This window comes from Felis catus, chromosome E2 (genome assembly GCF_018350175.1).
Source record: "Felis catus isolate Fca126 chromosome E2, F.catus_Fca126_mat1.0, whole genome shotgun sequence".
Lineage (NCBI taxonomy): Eukaryota > Metazoa > Chordata > Mammalia > Carnivora > Felidae > Felis > Felis catus.
In genome coordinates, this window is record NC_058382.1 from 10,125,537 (window position 1) to 10,149,806 (window position 24,270).

The 24,270-nt window shown below is 56.4% G+C and overlaps 1 protein-coding gene across 1 annotated transcript in view; it reads right to left on the minus strand.

The window, feature by feature from the left end:
• Window positions 1-12,587: 12,587 nt before the first annotated feature.
• The window catches only part of ARHGAP35 (Rho GTPase activating protein 35), a 121,967-nt gene continuing 110,284 nt past the window's right edge, over window positions 12,588-24,270 (minus strand). The window contains exons 4-7 of the mRNA XM_023245327.2: window positions 23,593-23,670; window positions 21,849-21,980; window positions 14,773-14,878; window positions 12,588-13,990 (exon numbers count right to left, since the gene is read on the minus strand). Coding sequence (XP_023101095.1) covers window positions 13,633-13,990; window positions 14,773-14,878; window positions 21,849-21,980; window positions 23,593-23,670 — 674 coding nt within the window. The 3' untranslated portion in view covers window positions 12,588-13,632. The remainder of the gene's footprint in view (window positions 13,991-14,772; window positions 14,879-21,848; window positions 21,981-23,592; window positions 23,671-24,270) is intronic.

The window sequence follows — 24,270 nt, forward strand, 5'->3', positions numbered from 1 at the left end:
ATCATAAATAAGAACTCGGATTGTAGCGCCTCCCACGGAGAACCGGGATCCAGGCGTGCAAGCCAGGCCCTGTCCACCTCTGTCCCTCCCAAGCCTCTTCAGCGGCCTGGCATGAGGGGCTCCGGGAGCTTAACCGCTCCTAGGAGACCCCAAGGCCACCAATGCAAATGGAGTCTTAGGAGAGCCAGGCAGGCAGGGCCTCACAGAGAGCATGGGCCTGTCTCTGTTGGACAGATGGAGACACTGAGGCACACACCTCCGAACAGTCCTGTGCACTAGCTGGTGGGAACCCTGTTTGTGTTTTTAAAGTAAGCTTTATGCCCAAGGTGACGACCACACGATCAAGAATCACCTGCTTTACCAACTGAGCCAGCCAGGTCTCCCTGATGGGAACACTTTTCAACCTGTTCACAATCACCAATTAACAGCCAGGGATCACTTACGTTCTGCTAATTCTTTTCTCCATAGGAAAGTTCTGAGCGGGGCTCTATTGCTAAACCCATTTTACAGCTCGGGAAACTGAGGCAGAGAGAGACCACACAGCCTGATTATGTTGGTCTCTCAGCCAATAATATTTTCCTGTTTATCCCCGGCGAGACTTGATCGGGCGTCAGGGTAGGGATTCAAGCCCAGATCAGTGGCTCCTATCTCCCGATCGCCACTGTCACCGCTTCCTGGCTGTGTGGCCCGGGGAAGTGCCATGACAGGCCTTGAGAGGAGCACTCACGCTATGCAATTGATCTATGATTACGTACACACAGATCTCGTCAAGGTTAAGGGCCTGACTGCTCAGGTTCAAACCCCAGGTCTGCCATTTACTGCTGTGTGACGCTGGGCAAGGAGCTTCACCTCTCTGGGCCCCCGTTTTTTTCTTTGTAAAACGAGGTAAATTTCCATCTAGTACACACCTCATAGCGTGGCAGAAAGCGTTACAGAAGTTCATCTGGACGTTCTCAAAGCGTGACCTGGCGACTGGTTCCTGAGACCTTCTCCAGGTCAGATTTGCGCACCGAGATGTTTTTCCTGCCTTTCGCGCCTTGTTCTGGCACTGGTGCCCGGTGGAGTTTTCCAGAAGCTGCATGGCGTGCGATATCGCAATAGGCTCCACGCAGGAGCGGCCTTGAGGGTCCGGCTGTCTTCCGTAATGCCGGACTTTACAGAACTCTGCAAAAGTGTGAGATAATGACAGTCTTCTCGCTAACATGTTTTGTATGGGAACATAAATTTTAAAACCGTTATTAATGTTAACCTGTAATAGATTTATTACTGCTGTTTAAAAATGAATGTTGCCTTTAAAAAAAGAAAAAGATGCTCAGTTTTACGGTCTGGTGTGGCTGCTAAAGCAAAAATAAAGCTCTTTGGTCTTTCTTTTTTTTTTTTTTTTTTTTCAACATTTATTTATTTTTGGGACAGAGAGAGACAGAGCATGAACGGGGGAGGGGCAGAGAGAGAGGGAGACACAGAACCGGAAACAGGCTCCAGGCTCCGAGCCATCAGCCCAGAGCCTGACGCGGGGCTCGAACTCACGGACCGCGAGATCGTGACCTGGCTGAAGTCGGACGCTTAACCGACTGCGCCACCCAGGCGCCCCTCTTTGGTCTTTCCTAAGGAGGTACCCCAAATCCTTTACCTCCACGCTACTCACAGAGTCGCCGGGAGACTCGGATGCACACCACTAGGGGTCTCAGTTTCCCGTCTGTGAAATGGGTGGGCTGCCCTGTGGTTACCTGCATTCTTCTGCAGCTCCGAAGCCAGGGGTGCGAAGAAACACGAGAGGGTCTGGGCTGGGGTGTGTAGCCGGTGGGGGCCCTCCAGCTGAGAACTGAGCTTTTCGCCAAGGGCTCTTGACCAAGGTCTGGGGACATCCAGGAGGGCTGGTGCGGCACCCAGGGCCGGCAGAGCAGGGAGCAGTTAGCACCTGGGGCCTGAGGGGGAAGGGAGAAATGGGGAAAAATAACATGTCCCCTTGGTAGATAGTGAGCTCCCTGTCACCGGGGGGAAATCAAGGAGAGGAACAAGGATTTTGGTGCACACTGAGAGTGGGGTGTGTGTGTGTGTGTGTGTTCCAGTGACTTCTACTTAAACATCCTTATTCTTCCAGGGTGCCTGGGTGGCTCAGCTGGTTGAGCGCCCGACTCTTTGGCTCCGGTCCTATCTTGTGTTGTGGTTCGTGAGTTCAAGCCCTGCATCAGACTCTGCATGGACAGCACAGGGTGGGCTTGGGATTCTCTTTCCTTTCTCTCTGCCCCTCCCCGCCGCTCAAAATAAATAAACAAACTTAAAAAGCATTCTCATTCTGGGGCACCTGGGTGGCTCAGCCGGTTAAGCGGCGGACCTCTGCTCAAGGTCATGATCTCTCCGCTTGTGAGTTCGAGTCCCGAGTCGGGCCCTGTGCTGACAGCTGGGAGCCTGGAGCCTGCTTTGGTATCTGTGGCTCCCCCCCTCTCTCTCTGCTCCTCCCCGGCTTGTGCTCTGACTCTCTCTCTCTCTCAAAAATAAACATTAAATAAAGAAATACACACACAAACTTAGGGAAAGAGAGAGAGAAGGATGAACGTGATGAGGTCGTTGAGTCTCCAAACGACTCCAGAGGGAGAGGTTGTGGTTGGCCGGGGAGGGTCGGGGGACCAGGGGGTGCGCCCCCGATAACCGCTTAGTTATTCTCCCTACAAACAACCAGGCAGAGGTGTTTCGTGGGATCTTTTGTTTGTAGGATGTAATTTACGATAAGACATAGGAAGCGCTGGTCCCACAATGCCAGCGAGCTGAAAACCATTTCAACAGGGTCAAGCGGGGGGCGCCGGGCCGGCTCAGTTGGCGAAGCGACTGACTCTTGATTTCCCTCTCGGGTCATGGTCTCATGGTTCGTGAGTTCGCGCCCCACGTGAGGCGAGCCTGAGCCCGGCTCTGCTTTGGGCGAGTCCTTTCTCTCTCTCTCTCTCTCTCTCTCTCTCTCTCTCTCTCTCTCTCTGCCCCTGGCACACTTGCGCCCCCTCTGTCTCATAAAAACATAAATAAGCAAAGAGGTAACAAGCTATCTTTCTTTGGGTGTGGACGACGGACTTCCAAAAAAAAAAAAAAAAACAACAAAAAACAAAAAACAAAAGTGGATCGTCTCCAGATTTAGCGAGATTTCGGGAACTGGGTTCTTTTTTTTCAGGCAACCTGGTCGGCAAGGGGAGACTTATTCTGCCTCGTACAGCCTTCGGGATTATTTTAATTACTTTTTGGGACCACGTATGCATTTAATGAGAACATATGAACAAACATCAACAAACTGCTCGATCCTAAAAAATGGGGGAGTACCTAGTAGTATGTGCTAAGGGCTGGGAGACGTCGGTGACCCAGACAGAGAAGGTCCCTGCGGGACTGGGGGGAGGCAGGCACAAGGGGCGGGGTGGGGGGGAGTCAATGGGCAGGGGCTTTGGGGGAGGGGTTTGGTGTTGGCTCCAAGGAGATGAGAAGTGATGGGGGGGGTGGGGCAGGGGCGGGGCCTGGTCGAATTCCTCATTTCTAAAGACATCTTGGCTGCTGAGTGGGAAAAGAAATGTCATGAGTGAGAGCAGAAGCGGGGGGGGGGGGGCAGCTGAGGAAGAGACTGGAAAAGTCCAGGCAGGAGGTGACAGCGGGGCCCTGCCGGAGACCCGGTGCGAGGGGGGAGGAGCCACGCGGACGCAGGGGTGTGGGCTGGAGAGGCTGGGAGGCAGGGCCGCCCTGAATGAGATGGGGGGCAGGGGCGGTCAGAGGAGCAGGTGCTGGGTCCGAGCTCGCGAGGGGGCAACGTCCCAGCAGCGGATGAAACCCCCCTCCACCCCCCGGGGCCGTCTTGTTCTGGAGACACCCCCCCCCCTTTCACTTCTCAGGAAGTCCTACTTCCTATCTGATCTGCCTCCCTTCTGCATTGGGTCCTCAGTGCGCCAACATGTACCCAGAGGGGCCTTAGAGCCAGGCCTTGTCCAAGGCCAAGGATTGGGAGACCTAGGTCATCAGGGAGATGTCTGCCCTGGCCCTGGGGTGCTAGTGGGGTGCAGCACCCCAGGAACGTTCTCCTTGAGAGGATGATGTCGTGTTCAGTTCTAAGAGTGAAAATATTTTAGGGGCGCCTGGCTGGCTCAGTCAGTTAAGCGTCCGACTTCGGCTCAGGTCGTGATCTCACCATTCGTGGGTTCGAGCCCCATGTCGGGCTCTGTGCTGACAGCTCAGAGCCTGGAGCCTGTTTGGGATTCTGTGTCTCCCCCCTCCCCCCGCTCTCTCTCAAAAATGAAGAAATATTAAAATATATATATTATAAAGCCCATTAAATGGATGACGAGGGGTCATCCATGGATGACACCTGGGCAGCGCAGTTTGGCCCCAGAGTTGTCACGCTTTTGTTTTTGGTCCGTCTAGCCAGAAACATTTATTGAGTACCGACGGTATACCAGATGCTCTAGGGATCCAGCAGGGAAGGGACAGGCAGAGGTTCCTGTCACCTGAGCGCCCGTCTTAGTGGGGGTGTCGGACAACAGACAAAACAAGACAATCCTGCGTCAGATGCAGCTAAGCGCTAGAGGACAGACTAGAGGGTGCGGGCGCACGCGCATACACGATGTCACGTCGGCTGGTCAAGTACTGACAATTATTAGCAAGAAGAAGTTGGGGGTGAGAGAAAACACCCCCCCACCAACTCCATAAATGGCCCCACATCTAAATATCACCCAGCTTGACACTTGACTGTCCTCCCGGGGATGCTTTCTGCCTCACTCCGCTGTGGCTCCCATCTCCCGGCCCCATGTTGTCTCCTAAGGGCCACCCAAGGTGTCAGGGAGGAACTCTAATCTCAAAGGGGATGGCGAGGGTTACCCTGCCACCTGCCACCTGTCCACAGGTGCAGAAAGAAAACGAACCTCGATGGAACAGAGCCGGAGGCTTGTCACAGCAGGGCGCACAGAGGGAAGTCAGCAGCGCGCTGGGCTCGTCCTCTGCCCCTGAGGGACACTAGGCAAGGCCACTGGCCAGTGGGGATGCCCCCTCCGGTCCAAGGGCGCTCCTTCCAGAGAGGGAGGGCTTTTCTCTCCATGACTTTGCAGATTCCGCCCCCCCCCCCCAGAGGGGACAAGAGCCTGCGCACTCACTGGGGAGGCAGCGGGGGGGGGCCACAATAAGATGCCTTGTGCAATTATTAGGCACCCACCCCTCACTGTCACTGCCTTCTGTGTTCTGCGGACTTTTCCACATCGGAGTCTCTCACTTGGTTCCAGCCCCGAACGGAACTGCCCTTCAAGGTAGTAAGAATTATGCCAGCGCCAGCAATAATAATAATAATAATATGGAGAAGAGTTGAAGGGGGGTTGAGTCGTGGCCCCCCTCCCCCCAGAAAGATATGTCCACGTCCTAACCCTGGAAACTTTACAAAAGTGATCTTATTTGACCTTATTGGCAAAAGGGTCTTTGCAGATGTAATTAAATTAAGGATCTCGAGGGGAGATCATCCTGGATCGTCTGGGTGGGTGGGCCCTAACCTCAGTGACCAGTGTCCTCGTAAGAGACAGAGGAGGAGGGACGCCGGGGCGGCTCAGTCAGTGAAGCATCTGACTCTTGGTTTCTGCTCAGGTCACGATCTCACAGTTCCGTGGGATCAAGCCCCGCGTTGGGCCCTGTGCCGACAGCCAGCCTGGTCATTTGGAAGTCAGATGGCCGGGCTTCTTCAAACCTTGGCTCCCTCTCACTAGCTTGAGACGTCAGACAAATCACTTGGCCCTTTTGTGCCTCGGTTTCCTCATCTGGAAAATGGGCATAATGACAACGTCCTGGAGTTTGTGTGAAAACTGAGTTGATAGAGAGAAAAAAAAAAAAGACTCAAACAAGGCCTGATACCTTGTAAGTGTCCCCAAATCATTAGCTTTTGTTAGGATTCTTCGCCTTGCTAACATTTACATCCACTGTGTGCTCTGTAATCCCATGGGGGGGGGGGGGAGGGAGAGGGCGGGATCGAGCGATCTCTCCAGTCCCCACTTTCTTCTCCTTCCCCCGAACTCCTGCAAATCCAACCCAGCCTCACCACGCGGCAGCGCCCTGGGGATGAGCTTGTAGCCCCGTGTGGCCTGGCTGCGACTGAAGGAAGAAATGGATGGGTGGGTGGAAGAAACAACAGGAGCAGTAGCTCGTCCCCGTGCTTCTCAGTCTGCTCTTGGGCCGCTGCCAGCCCCATTTCTCAGAACCTGCCCCCGCCCGGGTCCCCACTGGTCCCCGTAATCCTCGACTCCCTTTCCTTAGATCGCCCCCAACCCGGCTTCCCACGCGGTCCTGCTCGGCCGGGGCTGGGCAGGCGGCGCTCTGCTGACCCCTGGTGGCCGCGGGGAGCATCGCCACACTCGCCGGCGGGCGCTCGGGAGCGCCTAGGATGTGCTTTCTGGGGAACAGACTCCGGCTGCTGGGTGTCGTAGGGTAGTGGGGGTGGGGGTGGCACGGAGGGTAATCAGTGTCAGCCCTGGAGTCGTCCGGTCCTGCCTTCTCTCTCCACTTGGCCGTCCCCGCTCCTGTCTACCCGCCACCATTTCCCTGCCGACCCCAGGCCGTCTTAGGATTTCTCCGCTGGCCTCAGGCTTCATTCGGTATGGTTCAACACCGTTATCGATCCGGTTTTATCTAAAATTGTGAACACCGATTTTTTTTTTTTTTTTGCACTTAAAAAAAAAAAAAGACACCGCCTGGGTACATTTTTTTTTTTTTTTTTAAATCTTGATCCCGGAGTCTTTGTATCCCTTTTGTACCCGAGGCGAGTGCCTCACTCACTTGCTCTGCTGCAACGTCACCTCCTCCAAGAGGTCTTCCTGACCACCCTCAAAAGCATCCCTGCGGCCCCAAATCCACATCCTTAGCTCCTTATCTGTGCTTGATTGACATTATGGCACACATTCATTTCTTTGCCTGTTTACTGTGGGTTTCACTAGATGTCCGTTCCCAGTTGTGTCTCGGGGGCCTGGTGCAGACAGAGTGGATGCTCAGGAAGAGTGTGTTAAGTGGCAAATAACAATTTGAATGAGTAACAAACTGAGAAGAATGCTCTTAAAGACGAGAGCTTGTCTTTCCTTGAAAGCAAATGGGTCCGTCCTGGTCTGGGGTCGCAGAGGGCTTTGCTGAGCAGGTCGGTGGTTGAGGAGGAGGGTGTTAGTGAGGAGGGGTGGCCAGGAAGGGAGGACAGTGTTCCGGGAGGGAGCAGCCCTGCAGACGGCCTGAGGAGGTGGAAGGGAGGGGGTGGGATGGGACGTTGGAAGGCCAGGGAAGGGGCCGGGACAGACACCTAGGTGAGATTGAAACAGGACGGTGGCAGGGGACGTGGAGCAAAGTGGCCAGACCGGACAGCTATGCGGAAGGTACAACGGGCCGTGGAGGTGGTCTGGGTCGACGGGAAAGGGAGAAGGACACGCAGAGGCCTCCAGGGTAATCTGGCTTGTAGGAGATGGACAGCTTAGGAGAAAGGGTCAGGGGTTTGGCTGTGGGTGTGTCACAGTGGAGTCACCAAGTACCGTGTCACGGGCAGGTGGGTGAGTGCGGTGCTGGGAGCAGAGCTGGAGAGTCACATGGGAGAGGTCGGCTTATAGATGGAGAATCAAGTCGAGGGCGAGGTTGAGACCACTGCCATCTCCAAAGGGATCACCGTGTTCATGGCAGCTCGCGAGGACATGTGGGGGGGGGGGGGAGTCACAGGCCCTGCTCCCCAAAGCCCTCCAGTCGGGTGGGTGGCAGCTGAGAGGTGCAAGTATATAGGTACACACCACCTGAACGTGGAGAGCTATAGGCAGGTTTATGCCAGCGCACCATTGAGTACCAACTGTATACTGCAGAGAATTTTGTTTTAAACGAGGACAAATGCTCAGGCATTTACGGGGAGTTACAGAAGTCCCCAGAGCAGGCAAATAATAGCCGTTGGGAGAACCACTGTGTGAAAGGGTCAGGGAAGCATTTCTAGACCGCGACTAGCTTTGAGGGGTCAGGTGAGGATATAGGTGAGGTGTGGGGGCACGTGGACAGAAGGAGTTCCAGGCAAGGGGACAGCACAAGCAAAGACCTGGGTGCGGGAAGCAGTCACAATATTCGGGGACGTGCGTGATTTTGACTGATGCCAGGGAGCTGCTGGGAGGAGTGTGGGAGAGGCAGGCTGAATCCAGTGCGAGGGGCTCCAGCATGGATGTCACAGCATCTGAGTGACAGCCCGGCCAGAAGCCCGTGCGAGCAGGTGGCCTCTCCGGTGCCAGCTCTGTTGATCGCCAGCGGCTGCCTCTCAAGGCCTGCTGGGCTCGGGCTCCGTGGGTGCCGTGGTCAACAAGCCACATCTACCGCAGGCACGGGAAGGGGAGGGGGCTCGTATGGGGACTGTTTTCCACTCCTGCCATAGGTCTCCTTCTGGATTAACTTGGGGGAGTGAAGGATTAGAAGGGGCAAAACTGAGGGCAGGGAGGCCACTTAGGGCTTGGGGTTGTCGTCAGACCAGGTGAGCTGGACTTTGGGCCTGTGCTGGAACGGAGGCAGTAGGGACAGGAAGGTCATGGCTGCGAGTGGACCTAGGGAGCCTAGAAGGGGAGGGGGCAGAGTAGACATATCTGGGTGACTGAGGCTCCTGTGGGAGGAGCACTGTCCAGAACGTGGGCGGTTAACAGAGGCTAACACTGCAGGGCTGCCCAGGAAGTCAACTCCCAGCAGCACCCCCAGCAAGAAGGTCTTCTCCTGGGGGTGCTCTGGGACCCTTGTGCCCTGTGGGGCGGGGAGGTGCTCAGGGACCCTTGTCCCCTGTGGGGCGGGGGGAGGTGCTCAGGGACCCTTGTCCCCTGTGGGGGGGGGGAGGGGGAGGTGCTCAGGGACCCTTGTGCCCTGGGGGGGGGTGCTCAGGGACCCTTGTGCCCTGCGGGGGGTGGGGGGAGAGGGGGAGGTGCTCTGGGACCCTTGTGCCCTGCAGGGGAGTGGGGGGAAGGTGCTCTGGGCCCGGCAGGAGGGGCCGCCTTCATGTCTCTCAGGTTTGGTTTTTTACAAGATTGATTTATTAACTATGATACATATCACATAAGGCCTTTTCAGTTTTTACACCATTCCCATTGAGACGAATACATTACTTTGTAGCAAATACATGATTTTAAAAAACAAAACCAAACAAAACCACCTCAGTCAGAGATGCTTCAGCCTTGATTGACGGCTGACCATGCACTAATCGGGTTGGAGCCTCAAAAACCCACAACGTGTTTAAAAAAAAAAAGGGGGTCTGGAAATTAAGCAAACATTCCTAACACCAACTAGAGGATGATGTCCTGGTTAAAGCCCCTAAAATACAAAGAAATAATTGTTATACTTTCTTTACATACAGTTCTCCACTTTTGCTGCAAAACAGAAATTTGGGCACACGGCCAGACTACTAACACATTTCAATACCATTAATATGCTTTTTTTCCCTCAGGAAACTCAAAATATTTGTTAATTCAACATATATAAAGATCATTTAACATGTGAAAATACAAGTACCAGAAAAATAAGTTGGCAGCAGCACTATTCCGAATTTCCAAACAAGTTTTATTCCCATACAATTCAGAGACATTGCCTTTTTTTTTTTTTTTTTTAATGTACACAGGGAACAGGATTCTTTTTTATGCAAACAATAACTTACGCCCTGTCTTGACTACATGAAAGTGGAACATCGCTGCCGCGGGCGCCGGCCCAGGGTGGCGGGCGGACGTGGCTCCCGGCTCCCGACTCGGGGGCCGGCGGCCCTCCCCCCATGCCGCCCCCTCTCCGGGGCCAGCGGTCCCGGACTCGACTCGGTCGGTCCTTTCACCTAAGCGCAAACGAGTGGCTTGAACCTGCCAAGCAACAGGAAGGCGGCTCCTCGTCCACCGTCCGCCGAGTCGGCAGGGCCCGGGAGCGAGTGCAGCGCCCGCTGTCCCGGCCCCCAGGGCGCACCGTGCCCACCGCACAGGAACGTGGAGCCCGGCCCCCAGAAAGCCGCCCAGGTCCCTGGGGCTTCCTTCTCTTGGAGAAGCAACAGTGGGCAGAGCCCTCGGCGGGCGGCAGCGAGCCAGCGTCCACTCCTTTCTCGGGAACCCCAAGGCAGTGTGGCTGTCCTCGCAGGAGCGGGAGGGGGCACAGAGGGAGAGGGCTTCTACCCAGTGTGGCTTTCAAGTTTCGGGGCCGAGGCTGGAACGCCCTCCAGGCCTCCCTCCCGAGACCAGGGGCCCGGGGCGGAGGCGCGCTGCTCCCAGGACGGCCCCCTCTGCCCACCCGGCAAAGACCAACACGCTCGGCGGGAAGGATCACACCCGGCAGCAGGAAGAGCAGGGTGGCGGTAGGAGTAGACACAGGAAACCGTACGGAGTATCTCTCAGCACTCCAGCACGTCAAGTGACGGGAAGAACGACTCAACAGAGAGCAGGAATAAATGTGCCGTGTGTGATCCCCAACACAACACAGCCAAGAATTCGGGGCGAATTCGCAAGCCACGCCGCGACCCCTTCCTCAGTTGTCAGAACCTTCTAGAAGGAGCCTTCTGCTCACAACCAAGGGCTGTTCATTTCCACTGAATATCACCACCACATTCTTGTGGATGTCAGACGCGGGCCAGGCAGAGCGCTCCCAGGCAAACTGCTATTTAGCTGTCGGGTGGGAAGCAAGTCCCATACCTCTGCTGACCTGCTCACCCATTTCGGCCAAGGCTCACTAATGCCCGTCCTGCCCTCGGTTCCAGAGCCGTGGCGCACCTCACACGAGAATCGTTTGTGAAAACACTTCAGAACTGACCGCGCCGCATGCACCGGAGGGGCGGGGAGCGACCCATCTAAAGCAGCACGGCCTGACATGGGCCCAGACTTGCCCTTCTGGGTCTCACCCAAGTGCCCATTTGGTATGGGCGCTCACTCCCGACCGAGGGGGAAGCCCAGGGCCCAGAACTACCACTAGTGGCAACACCAACCCAGAGTGACAAGACTAACACCCCCTAGTCCGAGTCTGGAGCAGCACAAAACTGGAAGCTCGGTCCCTGGCACTTCCTGTACACTGTGGCTCTTGTGGGGCACGGACCACCAGCTCCGCCCCCCACATCCTTTAAAGCCCCGGCAGGGCACAGGGCAGGCACACGAAGGGGCTCCCTGAGCTGGCTACCAGGGGGCACCGCCGGCCCAGAGGCTGCCCTGGGGAAGGCCGGCTCCTGCTACTCTGGGGAAGGTGGGGGGGGGGGGCAAGAGCACAAAGCAAGTATTTCTCCTCCCAGCGCGCCCCCCGCCCCCGCCCCCCAGAAAAGTCACCATCTACACATCCGTTAGTCTCAAGAATGAGGGGAACTTGGGGGCTTGTGGAGTCCCCCGTGCACGGCCGAGGTGGCAGGTGGTGGCGCGGGGCACCTGGCCTGGTGCACCAGCACAAAGTGGGCAGCCGAGGAAACAGGCAGTGGGTGGGGATCAGGCTACTTTTGTCCCCGTCCACAGGAGGGAAGGTGGTCCCAGGCCCCGCACACCCAATACCTTGAAGGGCTGCCTTGGGGCGGGGGGGGGGGGGTGTGTGGACAGGTGGGCACGATCTAGAAAAAGGCCGAGATTAATTCTGTGGAGTCATTTCCTCGCCTGCCCGGGACTTAGAGCGGAGGGAGCTGGAGAGCCAGAGCCACGGGTCTGCCACCACAGTCACCCACAAGCCAACCCGGGCCTAAAGCCTCAGGTGCAGATCGGCCAGGAGAGAGCCCTCACCCAGCATCTATGTAAGACATTCGTGTACCTTGGGTTTCTTTTTGACTCGTGTTAAAAAGAGGCGGTAAAACCTGCGGGGTAGTATTTTCCGAGCACCTTATGTTGCCGTACGAGAACTCTGAACCGTAAGGTGTCCAGCTTATCCAGAGGGAGCAGTCGGCGAGCGCAGGCCCCCCCCCCCCCCCCCCGGCCAACAGGAAGTTTCTGGGGCCAGACCGAGGCAGCTTTCTGTCAGGCCACCGGCTGAGGGGACCCAGGGCATCGGGGAACCCACCACAGGCGTTGCTTCTTAAAGTGCAAAGAGGCCCGGAGGCTGTGTGGCACGCAGGGCCCCGAACCCCACGACCTGGGCCCGGGGCGCCTTTGTGCCAGGCTCCCCCGCTGCAGAGGCCACGGCCCAGCCACGAGCAGTGGAGGGCAGCCAGTATCTGTAGCAGCCTTAGCACGGCCGCTGCACTGGAGAGACGGGTGGGCACTCGAAGGGTTCCCGGTGGGAAGGCGGGAAGGCGGGAAGGGCATGGAGGCTGAGGAGAAGGCCATTTCCCAGGAAGGGCCGGGGAAAGCCACGGGGCTTGCAGTGACGGGCAGGCCCGGCACCCTCCTCACGACTCCGACTGCTTCTGTGACTTCTGCTCCCCCAGGCCCTCAGTCCCTGTCCAGGAACCCGGACCACACTTCCCCGTATGTCACCCACTTCCCATGAAGTGCCCTAAGCACTGGGTTGGTGGTGTTCGGTGGCCCGGGATGAGGAGGACTAAACCAAGCCCCAGGTGTCCCCAGCACCCCCAGCTGCACCCTAACAGGGACAGGGACAGGGACAGGGACGGACACACACACACACACACACACACACACACACACACACACACACACCCCCGCACAGAATAGTGTTTCCACAGCACTGTAGTGTGTTTCAAAGCAGACCAGGCAGGATCCAGGCTGGTCTCCCAAGCTCTCCCACCAAGGGCTTAAACTGTCTTCTTGGGAAAAGGGGATCTGCTGACAGGGTATCAGTGGGACCCCAACAGCTTTCCTGGCAGCCACCCCTGGGCATCCCTGTTTCGCTTTTACCAAGGCAAGGGCCACCCGCCTCCCGTTTGCCTCTCCGAGAGGTGGGAGGAGAGCTCAGTCTTGAGGTCTGGATTTTCTTCCTTTTTCTTTTGTGAGTTATCGGAGGGGTTTTCCGTTTTTCTTCCAGCGTTCCCTTGTTTTAAAGGGAACGTAGACCAGATCCTGTGAAGAGGGAGGGGGCGTGCGCAAGTGGAGGGGAGTCCCACGCTCTTGGTCCGGGCACACAGCCGCCCTCCCCCGGTTCTGACCTGCAGGGGCTACACCCTCAGCACGGTACCTTGGGTTGACAGAGCCGCGGCCCGCGCATTCCCGAGGAGGCCACCGGACAGGTGCCACCCTGACGGGGGTGGAAGTGCAGACGCGGAAGGTGGAAAGAGGTGGACAAAACGGACGGGAATTGTTTTCTGCAGGGACCGATGACACCGCCCCGGGGCAGCCCAAATCTCGGAACCTGCTTCCACTGGCAGAGGCCGGGGCTCTGTCCAAGCGGTGAACGATGCCGAGGCCGCTGTGCACGGGCAGGCGGGGTAAGTGGTCTGGGGAGCAGTGAGCGTGTAGAGGGTCACGGGGGCCACTGCCTGGCCAGTTCAGTCCTCAAGAAGGTCCAAGTCAGAGAGCAGGGCGCCCTCTGGCTGCTGCCTACGGCCAGCTCCGGGGTCTGCAGCGCTGGGCTCGGGGAGCCTGATGGCCCAGCACAAGGTGTGGACTGGGGCTGGTGCTACCCCTGAGGTCTTGAGAAGGTAACAGGGGAGAGGGGACACTCTCCCCACTCCTGCCCCAGTGGACCTGGTTTTGTTCAAAGGCCACATGCCACCCCGCGGAAGAGAGAAGGTCACCTTTGGCCCCAGGCCTCGGTGGCTCACAGCGTGTGTTCGGCTTGCAGCTGGGAGGGGAGCAGGGCCTGCATGGGAGACTGGGGCGTGGGTGGAGGCGACTGGGGGGGTGACGGCTGACTCGTGACAGGTGTGGAGGTGAGGAAGGGGACGGTGGAAGCCACGGCGGAGGGGGAGCTGGGCGTGGCACCGGGAGGCTCACTGATGGGCCGATTGTGGAAGAAGAAGGGGCACTGCTGGATGAAGAGCTCGATGATTGTCTGGTAGGTCCGCGTGGCCGTGAGGGCGTCCATGGTGCTGAAGTCGGGTCTCATCAAGGTGGGCCAGAAGCAGATGGAGAGGTTCTCACTGGTCATGAGATTCACCTTGTTGTTGTGGCTGACTCTGTGGGTGACACCAAACTCACGGTCAGGGCTCCACAGGGCAGGGGGCCCCAGATGAGGCTCTCTGCCAGCAGGGACCCTGCCCTGTCCCATGTGTGCTCGTGGTCACTGACACCCCAGACTGCTCTGCCCGCCTGCCCGTCTACAGCCTGAACAGAGAAAAGGCCCGAGCACAGCTCTCCCGGGCCTGGCCTGGAAGTCGAGGTCGGAGACCCTCCAGGGCTGGTCCTCTGCCTCGGTGTCGCCACGGGGCCAGCCCCCGAGGAGTGACTCTGAGGTCTTGCCTCGGGGACAATCGCCCGGGCCTCCAAGTGTGTGACACTGCTCTGGCTGCACCGAGAGGGAGCAAGAACCCCATCAAACACTACTCTGGCGAGAGAAGAACAGGTTAGCCTGGAAAACCAACCTACTCTGTCTGTACATAAATCCGGAAAACAGTTACAGGCTTCCTGCCCACACTCCTGCACGTACTCGACGGGTTCGAGCTTCTTCACAGCACACGTACCTTGGCAGTGTTCTGTCACATACCGCGGAGGACCCTGGGCATGCCCGAGGCCACACGGGCCTCTCAGACAGAAGCAGGACGGACATGGGAGGAGGAGTCGAGACCCCAGGATGCCCCTGGTGAGCCAGACGTGGCCTACTGAGGAGGGAGACGGCAGCCCTATCACTGCCAGGCTGAGGACAGGGCCTTGCTCTGCGTCACGCTGCTGCTCACCGGCCCGGCCCCTGACTAGCGATTTCAGGTGGAGGGAAGACCCGAGGGCAAGCCCGGCCACATACTTGTTCAGGTGAGAGATGACGTATTTGAAGACTTCGTGGTTTTCCTTTGGAAATTTCTTGAGTACTTCCTTAAGGGCATGCAACTTCTGCTCCCGGTCATTGATTTCTGAGGAAAGAGAAAACCAAAGACTTCCATGGCCACAGCTGGTGGGTGTTACGGGCTCGAGAGATGGCAGTCCTGGGCGGGTGGTGAGACTGGTGGGCCGGGGGCCGCCTAGGGGTGGCCCAGGGCTCTTACACCAGGTCAGCCCCACTCTTCCCCCCATGAGTCTGCACCCACAGCGGGCACACCTGGCGGTGGCACCGACCCAGCAACCGGGCCCACCTCGGGGTCCCAGGCCCCTGCTGAAGGGGAGCACTGTGCGCCCGGGGCTTCCTGGCCCCCCCACCACCCGAGACTCAACGATCCACACAGACTCCCCATACAGAACACCATTCTTCGCTCATCCGGTTGCCCCCGGAGACAGGCATCCCGGTGCAGAAAGCCCACGTGCTTCCTGAGCAGACGGGTGAGCACTGCCACCCACCCACGCCCACAGACTGTCTAGGGAGGGAGTCTGTCACAAGACCAGGGCTCTGTCCTTTCCCTAGAGACACAAGGACCCTCTACACATCCCCCTATTGGAGGAGCCGATGGAAACAGTGGGGGAATTCTCATGCAGTTCATCAAAGGGCCTATGCACCCCCTTCCCCCACCACCACCCACACTTCGCCCATCATGGAATCCTAATGTACTGGGAGTGTGAAAACAAGCTAACCCGAGTAAGGGCTTATCCACACCAGGCCTGGTTCAGCAAGTCTTTGCTGTCCTATGAGGAAGGGGCTTGTCGCCCTATTGAGGGATAAGGAATCTCATACCCAGAGAGGTTACAGAGCTGGGACTCAAACATCACTGACTGGCTGTGGATATCGTGTTCCCTGAATACACCTGGCTTATCTTGGCTAGGAGAGCCGGCCTAGACAGATTTCTCCGAGCATGGAAAGATCCCCCTGTGGCTACTTCTTAGAACTGAAGGTGATCTCTAGCACTCAGAAAAACTAGAGTAGGGCCCAGGAAAAGATAACAGCAATCCCACACTTACGTTTATGGGGTTGGATGAATGGGGGGATCGCTAAAAAAATACGATGGTTCCCGACTGGTTTGGGGGCACAGACTCCTTTGGGCCGGATGTGAGTTCCAGAACCTCTCCCCAGACAGGCCGTGTACAACCCCGTCTACGACCTCTGGAGTTCACGGACTCGCCCAAACCCATCACATTCCTTAGGAAGCCTGTGGCCTCCAAGTTAAGAACCTCTGCGGTAGGCATTGCCCCTAGAGGGTCACGGTTTGGGGAAGCGCAGGAGGAGCCTGGCTCGAGCTGGGCGAGGAAGGACAGGTGGTGCATGAACGGTGTGGGGGGGGGGGGTGGCAAGGGGCAGGGGGCCAGGGCCGTGCGGTGGGACAGAGCCAAACCCAACCCACACGGTCTTGGGTACAAATTCTGTCCCTGACACCCGCCAGCTGTGGGATCTTGGGTGAGTGACACATGTGAGCGTCAGGCCCTTGTCTGCAAAAGGGGCTGGAGATGGTGATGCCACACTGTGAAAGGAACAGCACACACACAGTAAGCATCTGGAGGTGGTCCGAATGTCAGGAAGCAGCGGGAAGGGAGGCCACAGAGACAGGCAGGGCCGGAGCGACCCAGAGCTTTTGCCGGTAGGCTCACGGTCATGAAACTGGGGAGTTTTAGGACTCAAGATTGGGACTTGATAACAACAGTGTTTTGATAGTGTCTGTCTGTTAGAAAATGACTGAAAAGCCAAGGGAGCGAACTGGGTGGGGTCATTATCACCTTCACTGCTCTGCGCCTAAGATTTATTTTAAGGGTTCCACCTTGAGAGCACGCTTTGTCTCCGGCCTTGAATTTCAAATACTTTTTACTGTTAAACTTCAGTAAAAAGTTTACTTAAAAATAGTACACTGCTCTAGGGAGGACGCGCGATCGTCCTGACACCCGAGAAGCACGGGCAGGGCTCAGAATCTCACTTCATAAAAAAGTGATCGCGCCCCCTTACAGATGCAAGCCCGGCCCAGGTGTCTCCTGGGCGCTGGTGCGGCACAAACGCAGCTGTGTGTTTTCATCAGGCACTTGACCCCTAGGGCGCCTTCACCCAAAAGCGGGTCTCTGCCATCCTGACTAGAGGCAGGAAGCGGGGCTGGAGTGACAGGTGCCGGTCTTCTCCTTCCCATCCATGGTGCCACAGGGATGCTGGCTCCCTTGGTCTCCCTTGGGAGGAGGGAGAGGAGGGGGAGGAGGGGGAGGAGGCAGAGGTGGGGGTACCAGGCCGCCTCGATAGTAACTCACGCCCCTTCCTCAGGAATGCCACGTGGTGCGGCAGCAAGGGGCCCAACGAAGACCTAGATGGTCCCCCCTACTCATGCTTCCCCTCCCTTTCTCCAGCCAGCTTCAGGGTGCAGGTGCTCACGAGAGCTGGGGAGCACAGGGTTTGGCAGAAGGAGCAAGGAAGTCAAGGAGACAACAGGAAGCCTCTCGGTGCAGGGCCCGGCCCTCTGTTGTCTGTCTCACGAAAAACACGGCCCATCTTGCTGACCACCTTCTGACTTCATCTCGCTCACCTCCCCCCTCAAGCAAGCGAATCTTCTTCCCGGTGCTCGGGACGCCAGTGATTTCTTCCTCTGCACAGGCCAGAGTGCTAGCGGGGCAGCTTCGGAGCTGCTGTCTGTGCAGCCCTCACCGCACTAGGCTCACCCTACACGCTGGCTGGGGCGACGCCAAGAGGCAGCGCCAAGGACGTAAGACCGGTGGGGGGAGGGCGGCCGGGCACAGGCTCCGTCTCCCGGTCCCCCACGTCTGCTCCGGGTCCCCTGCCTTCTGCCAGGCCGCAGCGCTCTCCGGCTTCAGATCCTCGTTGAAGGACGACTCGGGTGGTGAGGGGCCCTCTACAGGGCAAGGACCCCCCCAGCTAACATGTCGTACTTGTGAAATGAGGTCTCAGCTGACGGAGGTGGCAAGACGGGTTCAGAAGAGGCATTTTCAGGCCAGCTGAACCAAGGCAAAATCTTTACACAGACCAGGCAATTTAGAACCAATTTAGAACTAACACATACCCTAAAGAACTCGGGAGGAAGAGAAGGGGACAGCCAGAGGCCACAGCCTAGAGGTTAGCTCGCCACACCCCTCACAGTATACAGAGAAACTAAGGCTCAGAGAAGTAAGAATACGGGCCCAAGGTCACACAAATTGCTGTCAGGGATCTCGATCTCACACACAGCCCCTGCCTTGGCCGTGCCGCCCTGCTGCCCACGTCACCCCAGGCCATCAGACAGGCTCTAGGCTTGGACCTGCTGCCGCCCCACACAGTGCCTGGAGGAAATTCTGATGGCCTTCGACCATCTCGCACACCTGCACCACCAGAAGAGGAAAAAAGTGGCTCAAGGTCACAGCACCCTCTCAGTGAAGCATGCAAGCACGTACAGCATGCACCCTCTACCTCTCCCTCAGGTACAAAACGAGTCCAAGGCCAAGATTTCACTCCGCTGGGCTTGCAATGGAAGATTCCGGGTATCTCTCTCCGGGAGGCGTGACCCTGCAGTAACTTGTTCCATGCCTCCTACCCCGCCAGACCGAGGCAGGGACTACACACTCCTCTGTCTACTGCCATTTGTCCCTGTCCCACACAGGGCCTGGTGCGTGCCAGGATGTGAGTGAGGAACACCCCTGTGACCTTAAGCAGCTATCTCGACAGACAAGAGGAGGCACGATCCCAGGGTGTTTACCACCTCTGGCTGTAAGGCACCCCGTCACCCCGTCTCCCAGTGGGAATGGTAAGACGGGAGCCAGTGCCCTGAACCACTTGGGTCCCACATCCCTTTGACAATCTGATGGAAGCTGCTGGTTCTCTCTGTACACTAAACTGCACATATGCAGCTTTACAAGTAGTTACGGGGCTAATGAGGCCCCGGAACCAAAGGTCCTTAGGCTCAGAACTTCTGGACCAAGACAGGGCTAGCTTTACGTCCCTCTGGCACGAAGGACCTAGGACAGGACTGGCTGGACCGGAGGGACTCTAAATAGGTGGTGGTGAGGCTGGCGGTGTCATAAGAGGAGGAGGGGAAGACGTGGGGCAAGAACGAATGATAATATCTGGCGAAGGCCAGGATGAGGTGTGCGTGTGAGACGAACAGGGAACCCAAAGCCCTTTTCTCCGCCTCCTGAAATCCTGGTCCTCCCTGAAGCCACAGCTCAGGTGCCATCTCTTCCACGAAGCCCTCCACCCTGCATTTTCTACCCTTCCAGCTCAGCTGGCTTCATTCTGTCTGGCAGGTAACTAACGTATGCACCCTGGCAGGGCAGGGACGACGTCTCTGCATGGAAGGTCAAGCCCCAGCGTGCCACTCCCCAGCAGTGTGGGTGACGGATGCTACTGCCACTCATTTCTGAATCACCCACACATCACCTTGAGTGTGGTAGGAAGATAAATGGTAAATAATCACAAAAATCTCTATTTGTGCACACATTTTCAGCCATGTTCAATATTGTGAAATTCTGGAGCTAACAAAACAATTTGATAGTGACCTTGATATTTGTTGTGATGGAATCTGAAACCATTCTCAAGCCCTGAACACACAGACACAACAGCTCTTAGTATTAAGTGGGAAGAGCTGGTCAAGTTGATGTTGCCATGGAAACCCAGCCAGGCTGGGAATAGCTACTTTTGGGCTTGAGAATCTTCGTTTCATAATGTCCCTTAACACTAACACTGGTACTGCCTACCTGGTGCCCCTGGCTCAGTTAAAGCCACCCCAGGACATACACAGCCCACCTTCACTCAACTGCTGTGGCCTTGAAAGGTGCCATGTCAGCGAGATCCTCTCCACCCTCCTGCCCCCAGGTTCAAGACAACGGAACCCCGGCTGACTAGCTCGGGCACAGGAAACACACAATGGGAAGAGGAAGCAGAAATCTCCACCCTTTTCCAGGCTGCTGCAGCAAGGGGCTCCCTTTCTCAGCAGTGGAGACTAGGGAAGCTGCTGTAGGAAGGGCAGCTGATTCTCTATCAATAACACCTCCCTCTCCTGCCCCCCCCACACCCCTCCAAAAACAAAAAGATGCTATGTTAGCAGTTCCTGCAGAGACAATGGGATTCTGTCGGGTGCCAGGACTCTACAGGCCTCTAGATGGCGCCAAGTCAAGACAAATGCTGACAGGAATCCACTGGCTCCAGGAGGGGAGTACCAGCCCACACCTTTTCTCCCCAACTTCCGCCAAGAGACAAGCTTAGGTGGAGAGAAAGCTGGCTCCACGTAGAGATTTCCTATGTGGTTCACATCTGGGCCAGCCTGGAACCTGCTGGAGGAGTCTTTGGACAGCAGGATCAGAGCAGAAGCTGGCACCTGTCCCTGCCCAACTCATCTTGGAGAAACCCGGACTCCTATCCAGAGAAAGCAGGTGGGAAAGAAGGCCCGGCAACCCTACGACAGCCCCAGAACCATGCGCTCCTGCCCCATCCGTGATGGGCTTGGATAAGATCAGGAGCCGTGAGAGATTTCAATCCACCAAGACCATGAGGATAAAGCAAGGCAAAGGTGGCACCCAGGTTGTGAAAGTTAGCACTGCGGAGTACATAGACCGTGGAAAGGTGACCCCAGGGGCCCCGCAGTTCTGGCAGCAGCCAGGTTCTGACCTGGGCACCCTCACATTTCAGGGGTGGACTTTTGTCGGCACGTCCATTTCCTGAAGCCACTAAGAATCTGTGACCTAAGACTTAAAACCCTGATTTGCGACTGCCCCCAAATTTCTGCCTACACCACCAGCCTTGTGAGTAAACCATGCTTGCTTGAAACTCCCTCTTCTGAGTTGGGCACTGATGAGATGAGACTAAAGTCCTGTGTGGTCCAAGGAACACGGCTCCTTTTCCTCTTTCCCACCTCCATGGTCACCGGCCAAGACACTCCCTTCTGCAGCTGCGCAGCGATGGCTCCTTCTGGGGGTCCCGGCCCACCAGAGCCGCACAGCAGGAAGGATGCCTCTGACTAAAAAAGGTAAAAAGTGCCACAAGGTGGGAAGCTGCGGTACTACACAAAGTCCGGAAAGGCTGCCCGGAGGGAAGGCTCCCCATTGGGTGGACAGATGCCTCCTGGGAGAAGCAGGTCAGGGTGGAAACAGCTGGCAGGGCGGGCAGGATGGCTCACAAAGGTCGCCATTAAAACCAGAGGTGCTGGGGCACCCGGCGGCTCAGTCGGTTAAGCATCCGGCTTCGATTCAAGTCATGATCTCATGGCTTGTGAGTTGGAGCCCCGTGTAGGGCTCTGTGCTCAGGGCCTGGAGCCTGCTTTGGATTCTGTCTCCCTCCCTTTGCCCCTCCCCCGCTTGCTCGCTCTCACTCTCTCTCTCAAATATAAACAAACATTAAAAAAATTAAAAACAACAACAACAACCAAAAAACCAGAGGTGCTGACCTGCCACCCCCCCGGCCATTGATCATCTGGTCAGGGCAACTGGAACCATCCCTTTCCCCCCAGAGGTGGGCTGGCCCCAGACTACATGCTAACTTCCTTGTAAGAGGGATGGGCAAGCAGAGGGGAAAAGAAATACCTGCCCCCTTTAACAGGTCTCTTACCGCCCTGCCTCGAGGTCTCTCCTAATATTTCATAAATAGGAGCGGGGACAGTGTTGTAGGGAAACTAAGGGTCAGGGAACATTGTGTCGACCACGCTTGCACTTTGAACAAGCATAGGAGCAGATTTGACCCAAGTCTGCTACAAAACCAGGCTAGTAAGTCGTGGAGTTTTGGGGGAACCTGCAACGATTTTGCTAGAATGCTTAGAAAAGCATCTCTGGTCTACAAAGGCGGGGGTGGGGGTGGGGGCTGATCTACAAGCCCCTACGGCATCATCCTTAGTTAGTTCCCTGTCCTTATATCCTTCCAACCTCAGCTCTAAGAGCCAGAGTGTCTGTTCCCTGAGCACAGAACTCATTCTACTGATGCTCAGCTCCTCTCCCTTAGTTCAACAAACACAGTCAGCCTGGAGTGCTGCCTGGGCCCACGGGCCGGGCTGGGTTACCAGTACTCACTGTGTGCCTCCACCAGATCAATCTGCATGTTGTACGGGACCAGGGGGTCTGGCAGCTCTGAGAAAAAGCTCTTCATGGCACCAGCCACGGTATTCACTGTAAAGTCTTTCTCTGCCAAATCCAGGTTGTGGTCTGAAAGGAAGTTGGGAGAGTGAGGTCAGTCTAAGCTGGAAAGAAGCAAAAGGGAAACTCAGTGCTTGGAGAAAGGCAGAGAAACCTCGAAGACCCTGGGATGCTGCCCAGGGCTGGCCTGGAGCCTGGGCAGGGACTCAGGATTATCAAAGACTGAACAGGAGGTGGCATTCCCTGCTAAAAAAAAAAAAAAAAAGCTGTGAGATTCGCAGACAGAGGCTGACACCCAATGCCTCCTTCCAAGGTCATCCTTTGAATAAAGCAGCTTCACCCCCTCCTTCTGTCCTGCCTTTTCCTTACACCCACCCCCCCGCCCCCCACCCCCTTGGAAAATCAAAGGACTTTCCTAAAAGGTTGGCTCGCTTTTCACGGTGGGTTACAGAATGTTACCAATAATCTCAACTCCATCCTTATTCCTTAAGGTGACAGGGTGAGCAGACTCCTCTTTCTCCCTCTGCCCCTCCCAGCTTATGAAACCAATGACCTCTGTGTCTTCACTTTTCTTTAAATACTTTATTACATTCCCGATTTACAAGAAATCATCTACTGTTAGACACCAGCTATTTCCATTTGGGGCGGCAGAAACCATTAACAGATTCCTGCATACATACAAGTACATAACTGAGTGTGTGGCTCTACCCTCGTGCTGACGTCAGGCCTCCCATCCTGCAAGATTCCTTAGTGCGTGCCCTCCCCGCACTGCTGGCTAACCGGCTGGCCGTGGCGGGGTTGGGGGCCTGCTCCTGGCCGCTGCTCTGTCCCACACGCCCACACGGGCTGCCTGGCTTCAGAATCTGGCTTGGTCTCCTCAGGCCCAGCCACACGCTGGGTTGGACCCTACTCTGATCCTCAGCTTACTTTCCTCTCTGGCTGGTGACATCTGAGAACTTTCATTGCTTTGGCTCGTTTGCTTCTGGCACCAGTGGGTGTGACTTCTCAGCCCATAGTGTGCTCAGTTCTAAGACTTAGAGTTTAGCTCTCTGGCTGCAGACCTCTGAGACCCAGCTTTGGAGACAGGAGTCCCGGCCAAGAGCCAGTATAACTCATGAGACTTCAGCTTTGGGAGTCTGGGTCCCAACGCTCAGCTGATCATAAACGTTCCCTCGCTTTGTCTCTCTCGTGCAGGGACTCTGCGAGGAGGGGAGTCATGGCTGAGGGTATTCCTGGGGTTGGCAAAACGGGACTATTGCTGCAACCCAACTTCAGATTATGTGCCTGCAATTACGCCCCGGGGGCCCAGGGCAAGGGAAGCAAGGCCCTTGAGAGGTGACGGAGGCACATGTTGCCCTTCCCAGGGTGAGAGAAGCAAGGCACCTCGAGAGGTGACCTGGAATACGGTCAGTGGACGGTGACACGGGGGAGCAGCGGGCTGACTCGGGTTCGGCGCGGGGAATGCTTCCGTCTGGCGGCAGGGCTCGTTCCCCTCCCCTCCGAGTGGCAGTGTGACCTCGGAGGGAAGGCTAACTGGGGCCAAATGCTTTCTCCTTCTCAGTCACCAGGCCAGCACCTCTCGGCTCCGAGGCTGTGCGCGGCAGGACATCCCGGCAATTTGGCTGTCCCGTCCCCCCTGACCGGCTCGAGCCTCCGATGCTCAGCCAGGCTGTGGCCTCACCTTGATCAAACTGTCTCTGCAGACTCTCCATCTCCGACTTATTCCCGCTGACCCGGTAGATCCCTTCTGTGCTCAGTCCTGAGGAGAAACAAACAGGTATCTTAGGAGCAGGGAGTGCAGAGAATGAGCAGGACTGGACTTGAGCAAAGACGGGGCGATCCCGTGAGGAGCCCACACGGGGGAGGAAGAGGGCGAAGCACAGACTTTCCTAGATGCTTCAACCCACTTACTTCAATATTTAAAAATATTTTTTGTAAAAATTAAAATAATATAGAGGTACCTCAGCTAAAGATAATTTTTGTCCACACTTTGATGTATATTCTTGTATTTTAATTAAAAATTTCAAAACAATTTTTTTTGTGTGTGTTTATTTACTTTTGAGACAGAGAGAGACAGAGCATGAACGGGGCAGGGTCAGAGAGAGAGGGAGACACAGGATGGGAAGCAGGCTCCAGGCTCCGAGCTGTCAGCACAGAGCCCGACGCAGGGCTCGAACCCACAGACTGCGAGATCGTGACCTGAGCCGAAGTCGGAAGCTCAACCGACTGAGACACCCAGACGCCCCTAATTAAAAACTTTTAAAGGTATTTATTTTTGGGAGAGCACAAGCAGGGGAGGGGCAGAAAGAGGGGGACAGAGAAACCAAGGCAGGCTCTGCACTGACAGCAGCGAGCCAGA